This window comes from Eretmochelys imbricata, chromosome 6 (assembly GCF_965152235.1).
Source record: "Eretmochelys imbricata isolate rEreImb1 chromosome 6, rEreImb1.hap1, whole genome shotgun sequence".
Taxonomy (NCBI): domain Eukaryota; kingdom Metazoa; phylum Chordata; order Testudines; family Cheloniidae; genus Eretmochelys; species Eretmochelys imbricata.
In genome coordinates, this window is record NC_135577.1 from 89,345,600 (window position 1) to 89,355,714 (window position 10,115).

Below are 10,115 nucleotides of genomic sequence, written 5' to 3' on the forward strand. Positions count from 1 at the left end.
TGAAATGCATGTATTTCTGTTAAAGTTATTTAATCAATTGAATGTGTATTGTAGTGGATATAGAATCATAGAATATCAGGGTTGGAAGGGACCTCAGGAGGTCATCTAGTCCAACCCCCTGCTCAAAGCAGGACTAATCCCCAATTTTTTTTTTTTGGCCGACATCCCTAAATGGCCCCCTCAAGGACTGAACTCACAACCCTGGGTTTAGCAGGCCAATGCTCAAACCACTGAGCTATCCCTCCCCCAATGTCTTAGTACATACCAAGATACTAATATCGTGTTAAGCTATTTTTATTAAGTTAATATTTACTTTACATAATGCAGGAATTTTGCTGCATGCTACTATAATTTATAAGGTATACAGGTGAAGCTAAATGAATCAAGACATCTTTAGTGTACACAGGGTTTTTTAAAAAGGGCAGATACACAGATCTGAACATGTTCTACATCTTCTGTATCATCACCTGAAATTTACCTGCAAAGAAAAGCAGAATCAAGTTACAAAATATCAGTATTATCTGTAAATCCTTCCAATGGCAGCAACTTCTCATACTTGCTTTGTTCAAAAGAGCTAGAAGGAGACAGTGCAGTCCTCTTCTTCCCAGTAAAACAAATTTAGCCATTCTACTACATTTGTTAAACCCAGTTAAAAGTATTTTTACAAGTTTGTCTGTGTTCAAAGGTGCATCCATTTCATTTTAAATCTGTTAAAAACAAAAACAATTTAAACTAGTGCAAAGCCCTGTGGGAACACACTTAAAGCCTATTATGTCACCACCCCTTCTAGTGGTTTCATGTAGATATTGAAGAGGAGTGGAGACTGGGTAGTTTGTCAGTAACTACTTATACCATGTTCATTTTGCAAGCAATAATCCAAGTTGTACTAAAACAGGTTCTCAAACTGGGGGTCGGGACCTCTCAGGGGGTCACAAGGCTATTACATGGGGGGGGGTCACAAGCGGTCAGCCTCTACCCCAAACCCCGCTTTGCCTCCAGCATTTATAATGGTGTTAAATATATAAAAACTTGTTTTTAATTAATAAGGGGGGTCACACTCAGAGACTAGCTATGTGAGGGGGTCACCAGTAAAAAAAAGTTTGAGAACCACTAAAAAAGTTAAGGAGTACTTGTGGCACCTTAGAGACTAACCAATTTATTTGAGCATAAGCTTTCGTGAGCTACAGCTCACGAAAGCTTATGTAGCTCACGAAAGCTTATGCTCAAATAAATTGGTTAGTCTCTAAGGTGCTTAACTTTTTCGCTTAACTTTTTGCGAATACAGACTAACACGGCTGTTACTCTGAAAACTAAAAAAGTTAAATCCCATTGGCACCTGGAATTCTACAAAATTAGTAGTCATTTTCTAGAGGTAGAAGATATTCAAACAGCAATTCTCAACCTCATTTGGTTGGAATCTTCCCCTTCTTTCCCCTACTGCCACATTGTGGCTTGATTGCTGCTTCTCATTTTCCCCAGTCTTTCTTTTCTATGTATTTTTCTTGGTTTTGCTTTTCATTTTATAATTATGTTTTTTCTTTGTGCTAGCCTTCTCTGCTCTTTCAATAGAACAACCTTCAATAATACTCAAAATAAGCCATTTCCTGACATCCACACTTAGTACAGCTTTAAATTCTAGTCCTACACTGAACACTTGAACAGTGATGAAGTAGATAAAGAAACCTATTAAATGATCTTACAACAGTTGTCTAATCTGAGATGTACTCACATGCAGGCATTGCTGAAACTTCAGCTGTCACAATACTCTTTATTCCCAGATTTGATAAGCCACCTCTGATTAGTCCACAAGTGAATGCCAGATACTAAACATAAAATTACATTTTATTTTATGTCAGCATCATTGAAAATGAAGTTTACAATAAAAGTATACTAGCATTGTATCACAATCTAACTACAAATGCATAAAAACAGCCTATGTGGTAGTTCTAGTTTTGTTCCAACATTTGAGCACATGCTAACATTTTGCAAGATATTTGGCCAGAGGGTATATAAACTTCATACCAGAATACGCAGGGAGTGATTTTAAACTCGAGACACCTGCTGGCAAATCAGAGCTTAGCTTATCCTGAGAAAATGGGTAAATGTTATGAACTTAAAGATATCTCCAAATATTTTTACAGAAAAATGTATAAAATAGAAAACAGTATCTCAAGCAGACTAGACAGAAAGAGGCTAATCTCCCAAGACTCTAACCAGTATTATAAAGATCCATAGTCATGGCTTAGGTTAAGAGATCAAAAGCTATCATCTAAGAGCTATTTATAGTATATTATAATTGAATAGAGCATACTATTTCTGACATCCACTCTGACCAAAACCATTTCAGAGCAGCAGAGTCTCTGCTGAGGCACTGATGTAACTTATCTAACCTATTATGTTAGATACAGTATTTAAATTAATACAACTAAGAGCTATTTATAAAAATCTGATGGAAGATATTTCTTATAAAAATGTAATATCTTTGAAAGCTTGTTTTGAGCATCACTTTAGTATAATCTCACCATCTCTTGGGAATTAGGAGAAAAGGAATGGAAGAGAAAGACAGGAAGGTTCCTGATAATACATGCTTTCTACTAAAGGAAAAGAAAAAAGTTTTGAGAGGCTAATGGTCACTCCCATTTCAGTATTCCCCATAGAGCAAGGTGTGTTGTTTGTTGATGTTCCACTCACAGGCAGAGCAGAAGAGACCCCTGTGTAGACCTAGTTCTGTCAGACAAGCCACTCAAATCTAACACAGCTAAACTTCAAAATGACCATGATTATTTCCTGACCCACCAGTCACATTCACTGTACCTAAATATAATAGAAAACATTACTGATATCTAGTCTAACACTTAACACTTACAAAGAAAATACTTCAAACACATTTTTGTACCTTTTCTAGCCACACAACTCCAGTCATAAGAATTTGTACAATTGAATCAAGATAATACAGATCTCAAACTGCTAATTTTCTAGGCTACAGCTGAAGAATACCTTAGGTGCATATTCTAAATACTGTTTTCCTGTAGACATCTGAGTCAAGAGACGAAATTTGTTGTCCTGAAGTACATAAATACCCTATTGGAAAAGAAATTTTTCCTTTAGCAGGATATTTAGCAACATATTGTAATCAAGGTTTTTGGAGAGTATCAGTTCATCTTTTTGTAAGACATATTTACAAATACAGAGAAATGTTTTCAGATTGAAACAGAAAACTGGATCTACACTATATATAAAGAATAAAGAGCAGAAAGTTTAAACTGAATTGTTTCTTTAAGTTTTATAAAATAAAATTTAAAAACGAGCCATAGAAAAGATACTTCAAATTGCAAGTTTATACAAAACCACAATATTACATTAATACATATTATCAATTTGCTGATAAGAAGTGTATAATGTTTTCTTAAGATACTTTCTTTGTATTTAGAATCCTGTAATGTACCCAGGTTCGCAAAGCACATTCATTGTTGTGGTATCTGCATACCTAACTTAGTTTTGGCACAAATCTTTCAAGGGTTAAAGTTGTGAAGCTGGGATTTGCCTGATGACTTGCATGTAACTGGGAGAAGTCTTTCCAGTGCTGTAGAATAATTTTAACAGCAGCTCTGATGTATTAAATTTTGTTTGTTGTTAATATTTTAATATTTGTTCATTTTAATACTTAAGAAACTGTAAATTTTTTCTCCACTACTTTCCCCCAAAATAATTTAAGAATAAAAAGTCATTGGAGAGGATATGGACATGAGTTACTCCCTGATATGAACAGCATAAAAGAGGATTCTAATAATTCATCTCTGCACATATTAAAAAGGTGCCCACATAACTTTATGTAACAGAAAGTATGAAAAAAGAGCACAGGCTGATCTAAGCATGCAATGAAAATGTCTCCAAGTTTAATTTCTGGCTGTAAGAGATAAGGACGATTCTATCAATTTATAACCTAACATTACTTAAAATGAATTTAAAGGTATATATAAAACTGACATTGTTTAAGGCTCTGCTATTACAGATCTCAAATATTTTTGGAATATAATAACTATTAGAACAAAGAACAAATTATTAAATTTGAGTATACAGTTTCTAATCTGCAAGCATTCCTTGTTAAATTGTATTGGTGATAAAATACCCACTGGAAGTTAAATACTTTACAGAGTTTACCTTTTGCAGCCATTTCTTCCTCATACAAGTCTCCCATCCCTAATTTTATCATGAGAAATGTGCCATATCATGGATTATTGGAAAGAAAAAACAGAGATTTGAGGCTCTAACGATGAAAGCAGCTGTTTACATGATTCTGCTATAGCTCTGAGAACTGGCTAGCTCCACAGAGGAAGGGACATGGATACAGAGCCATATCAGTGGGATGCCAATTTGCAGTGAAAGTTTGTCAACTGTTTCATACAAAATGTGTTTAGCCGGGTGGAAGTATTTCAAATGGCAACATTCAAAAGCATACAATAATGACTTCAAAGTAAAAATGGTTCAAGGAACTCATTCTAGAGAAATATTATGCAGGCAATTTGAGATAGCATGTCTGACAATTGATTTCTATTAAATGATTCATCAGGTATGTAAAAATGTGTTGTACAACAACAAAATTCAATCACAATTGCCAGCTCCATTTTTGGACTGTGTACTTGCATTGGGTCTGTTGGTGCAGCGGTACTACAAAGAATGTTTAGGGGACTGCAGGCATTTAGGCTCAGATCCTCAAAGGTATTTAAGCAGCTATTGATTTTAATGAAAGTTAGAAGCCTAAATTCCTTTGATGATCTGGGCATTAGTCTTTTAAAATGGCAAAAGACTATAACATCACTCTAAGCTTTTATTACAGCCAAGTCTGCATTATAACACCACTCCAATATTTATTATAGTCAAGTCTGCATTGAAAGTAGTATCTAAAACATTTATTTTTAACTAAGGACAGCTACTTTTTAAACTAAGACCATATAAAGAAAAAGGTTATCCCTGATGGAAAATGTGTATGATTAATTTCAGACCAAGACAAACTAAAGCAATATTATTATTCCTTCAAAATAATAAAATGTTTATAACAAGCTTCACAAATTAACTCTTATGCTACAGTATCAATACCTGATGATTGGTCCTTAAATTATCAATTTGCTTTTTGAATACAGTAGTCCAAAAATCTTTGCAGATGAACTTCATAATATCTAACTCATCCTTGAATCTGGCAGTGTCTTTGGTAAACCTAAGAAGAGAGCAGAAATGGTTAGGTTGATTTTGTTCAAGTAAACGCAGGTGTTCAGTGACTTTCTCAATTGACCACGTCAAGTAAATGACCAAAAAAAGCTATATGCAACATTGGTTGAGATTTAAGTATATAACACAGTCAGAAAATTCAAATATTAGACTCCCTTGACCACTGTCACTCATATACGCATAGTATTGTGTATTGCTTTTATGTTATCTTAATACCTATGCATGATGTGGCAAAATTATGGTGGGACCAATATCTTTGAATTCACTAACTTTAATCCTGGGGAAAGAATGGCTGACCGGGATGCAGGAAGGATTCAAAGCACTGAGTATTAAGGTAGAGCAGACAAGCAAAGTTAATGTTGTTTGCACGTGATGCTTCAGATGTATGCACCAGCAACTGTGTTAAAATAATTGTCAGAAGACAACATACTGCTCACACATGGTATACTATTGGATGCTCACTATTATTTTCAAAACAAAAATTCCATCAAATATGGCAAAAGAACTAGTCCCTAGAGACAAATACATACCCTTTCACTTGCCGCACCTTCCTAAAAAGAGTGATTCTGAGGGCACTTATTTTTAATCATTGTTTTTCCATCCCTCTATATAGTTTACCTCCAGCTGCCCCTCACTAGCATTATTTGTTCATATACATATACATATATATATATATACACACACACATACACACACACACACCCCTATATGTTTAGGAAAGGGGATTTATAAAAAAAAACAAACAAAAAAAAAACCAAACCATCAATGAAACCCAAAAAGTGAGGAAACTAAAATCTTTAGATTCAGCATGGAGTTCACTTGAGTAAACTATAAGTGAATCACATTCCTAAAAGAAAAAAAAAAACAGGAAGACAAGAAAAACAATACAGAATGGTTAAATGGCAAGGTTCAGGAGGGTCAAAGAGGCATCCTTAAGAAATGGGAAATTTGACCCTACTGCAACCAAGAGCAAGGAGCATAACCTGTGGCAGATAAAATGTATGATGTAAATTAGGAGGCTAAAAGGGATTTTGAAAAACAAATACCAGAAAAAACAAGAAATTAATGAAGTATATCAAAAGTGGTAAGCCTGTCAGAGACGCAGTAAGTCTGGTGGGCTATAAGGGAGTAAGGCCTTGTCTACACTACACAGTTTTGTCAGCAAAAGGCAGCTTTTGTCGACAAAAATAGTGGAGGTATACACACTAAAATGTTCCTCCTGCCGACAAAACTCTCCTGCTTTGCTGACAAAATAAAACCACCTCAATGAGAGGTGTAGAGTTTTTTGCGGCAAAGTTAGATCAAAAAAGCATCAGTGTAGATGTCACCGTAACTGTCCTCCAAGAAGTATCCCACAATGGCCACCATGACCACTCTGCTCACTGTTTTGAACTCTGCTGCCCTGCATCCAGCTACACAGGTATGCACCCCTCCCCTTTAAAACCCCAGGAAGTTTTGAAACTGCTCAGCTAGAGAACTCCCATAGCTACTGCCCAGCTGAACATGCTAGTTTCTGGCAGCAAATGCACACCTGCCTGGACTACAGGGAAGGAGGTGGATCTCCTTGGTCTGTGGGGAGAGGAGGCTGTGAGAGAATTCAGAGGGAATCACTGAATCAAAACTTTAATGCGGAATCCTGCTCTCCCTGGCACTAGGACCACAGCAGCAGGCAGGCAGGGCGGGCTGCTGCTACTGGGGGTGTGGGGGAAGAGACTTGTGCTGTACTGAGCCAGGGAGTGAGACGGGGGGCTGATGTCAGGGTGTCCCTTTCCCCTTGTTAGTGTACTGGTCTCTGCTGAGCTGGGGGTATAAGGAGACACCAGCTATCTGTGCACCACCAGCTTCTGCCTCAGGATTGGATGCTTCCGGCTGCTGTCTGAACTTAAGGAGACAGCATGCCAACACTCACTCTCCCGCAACACACACTCGGTCTCTCTCTCACATGCACACACCCCCAACACATACTCTGTCTCTCTCTCATACACACACTCCCTGCCACACACACATATACACTTCTGTGGGTTTGTGTTAGTGTTTAGCAATATCAGTTTGGTCATATTGCCGAGTGCTACTTTAAAAAGTGATTTAAAATGTGTTATTCTTTGGGCACACACTGCAATCATTAGATGGTTCATAGAAAGGTGCAAACAAACAATGCCAGGCTCAGCACACTACAGCAACACACATTACTGTGGATCCGTGTTAATATGCTCCTTCAAGGCATCCCCCAGCCAAATAGCCCCCCACTGGGCTCCTCCAAATAGCCTTGTGTTCAGAACACACAGCACAATAGTGAACAGCAATGCAGGAGCCATGCTTTCTGACAGAGATGACTAGGTTCCACGTTACCAAGGAAGTTGAAAAGCGGTTAGCAATCTAGTAGGATGCCCACTAAACAATGGGATTGACAAACTTTCATCATGTGATGCTGTATTTGTCCCCATGAGGCATTGCAAACCCTTCCCAAAGCACCCTGCAGCCAGCTGCACAGTGGAATAGCTACCCACAGTGCCCTGCTCTCTGTATCGATGCAGATGCAAAAGCTGCTATTGTGGATGCTCTCAACTGACACAAAGAGTGTAGTGTGGACATGCCACAGCAGTTTAACTACAGCAATGGCTGTATGTCAGCGTAACTTGCGTCGACAAAACTCTGTAGTGTAGACAAAGCCTAAAAGGCACAATTCATGAGGAAAACGACATTAGAGTAACTATGTAATGTGTTTGCCTCAGTCTTTACCATATACTTATCTCCACCGCATCCTATCTTCAGGTAATAAATATGACCCATAAGAGAATGAGGCGTCGAAAGAGAAGGTGCTAGAACAAGTGACAATTAAAGAACTATAAATCACCTGTACTACATTGCATTCATCCAAGAATTATGGATGATTTTAAGTTGAAGTAGATGGACTGCTAACAAAAGTATTCAATCATCCATTAAAGTCAGCTACTCTAACCAAAGGTCTGAAGGTACCAAAGGTCTGAAGGTGCCAAAGGCCTGAAGATACTGTACCAAAGGCCTGAAGGTGAGCAGACATTGTCTCTCTTTTTAAAAAAGCACTAGAAGTGATGCTATAAAGTACAATCCTGTAAACCTTACTTCAATACCAAAAATTCATGGAGGGCTCCAGTCCACACAGTATATCTGGGGAAAGAGTTGCGGGGGGGACGGGACGGGGGGGGGGACAGCAAAGTGAGACATTCTTACCTTTCAATTAATCCTTGTCCTACTCTAAACCCCATATTTTCCAGTTTAGTGATGCATCGTCCATTTTCCTAGAAGATACAAAAGTTAAATTTTCATATTCTGTTAAAGCCAGTTTTGTAGCACGGGTGTATAGGGAAAATAAGAACACATCCATCCCAAATGGCTTCAAGCTATAGACTACGATATGCTATTTCAGCTCATGCTCCTCCCCTGCAAACACATGCTAACAGTAAAATCTGGCCAGCCGGCTCTCCTGAAAGATTTTACAAAAGAATCAGATATTTTGAGTTCAGGAAATAAACTTGTTCATGTCTTTCTTTCTCTGGCTTCGGCCAGGACAGCGCCAGGCTGGGCTTTGCCCCATGGTACTCCCGGCACCCAGAGGCCCTGGTGGGAGTGGGGTTTGCTCCGGGCACAGGCATCGTGCCAAGCAGGAGCGTAGGGACCAGCTGGATAAGGAACCCGCGGGAGACCGCCCGCAGGCCAAGGCGTGCGAGTGCCCGTGAATCGCGGTCTCCGCCCCGCCGGCAGTCCCCGCCTCACCCCCTCGCCGTGCTCCGCGGCCCGGTACAGCCCAGACACCATCTCGTTGTGCAGCAGCAGGAACAGCGTCTCGTCCGCCATCTCCGGCCTAGTCATGACGGGGGCTGGAGGACAGGGCCCGGCCTCGCGCTGCCTCCCCGGCTCCTTCCTTCCCAGACCGGGCCCCGGCCGCTCCGGGAAGCAGCGCGGCCTCACTGCCAAGGCAACGGGCGGCTTCCGGGCAGGGGCGGGGCTTCCCGCTGTCAGACTCCAAGGGCCCCGCCCCCCGGGAGAAAAGCGTAAGAGGGCAGGGGGAGCACGCTGCGCAAGGCGGGGCAAAGGAGGGGGAGGGGGAGGGCGAGGGCGAGGGCGAGGCGAGGCGGGGCGGGGCGGGGCCAGGCCAGGCCAGGCCAGGCCAGACCCCGGGTTGCAAAGTTAAAATGGGGGGATGTAGTCCCAGGAGGGAGAGGATGCTGGGTGTGAAACTTGTGGACTACTTTAACGTCAGATATTCTAAAATATTGAGGTCCCTTTTCTCCCTATAGCCTAGGTATAATGGCTCCCCTTTACACCCATGCCCAGCCCGTGGTCTCACTCATGTTTTAAACTGGCACATGAGTAGCTCTACCGGCTCTGAAAGCTGTTATAGACATTCTGCCCATATCGTTTGGTCAATGGCATTTTACCTTTTTTTTCAAACTAATGCCAGTAACAGAGTTCTCTTTGTGGCAGATACTCATTATAAAGGGGACAAATCGCAGTCTACAGGAGAAAAATCTTGGCAGCTCTAGGGTGTGTGTGGGTTGGGGAATGATACAAGCTGGATGTAAATTTATAATGGCACCCTCTACCTCTGCAGATACAGCTGGGATTAAACTAAGGATGATGTTAGAGGCGCAGTAGAAACTTACTTTTCCGATGAAGTGGGCTGTAGCCCACGAAAGCTTGTGCTCTAATAAATGTTAGTCTCTAAGGTGCCACAAGTCCTCCTGTTCTTTTTACTTCTCTTTCTTCACATTTATCTTATCACCTCATCCACACTATTTTAGTCATAGATTTAAGGCCAGACCAGATCATCTAGACCAGGCCATCAGCACCACCCAGCACCAGCACAATGACCCATCTTTCATTCATGGTCCCTTGCTTGTTGACTTCAG

At 40.3% G+C, this 10,115-nt stretch overlaps 1 protein-coding gene across 1 annotated transcript; it reads right to left on the bottom strand.

The window, feature by feature from the left end:
• Nucleotides 1-278: 278 nt before the first annotated feature.
• TRAPPC6B (trafficking protein particle complex subunit 6B) lies at nucleotides 279-9,236 on the bottom strand. The gene is made up of 6 exons (XM_077819097.1): nucleotides 8,980-9,236; nucleotides 8,437-8,504; nucleotides 5,098-5,215; nucleotides 2,998-3,081; nucleotides 1,730-1,823; nucleotides 279-478 (listed from the first exon to the last, which is right to left on the bottom strand). The coding sequence occupies exons 1-6, from the start codon at nucleotides 9,073-9,075 to the stop codon at nucleotides 447-449; spliced, it is 492 nt and encodes a 163-aa protein (XP_077675223.1). The 5' UTR covers nucleotides 9,076-9,236; the 3' UTR covers nucleotides 279-446.
• Between the last annotated feature and the right edge of the window lie 879 nt (nucleotides 9,237-10,115).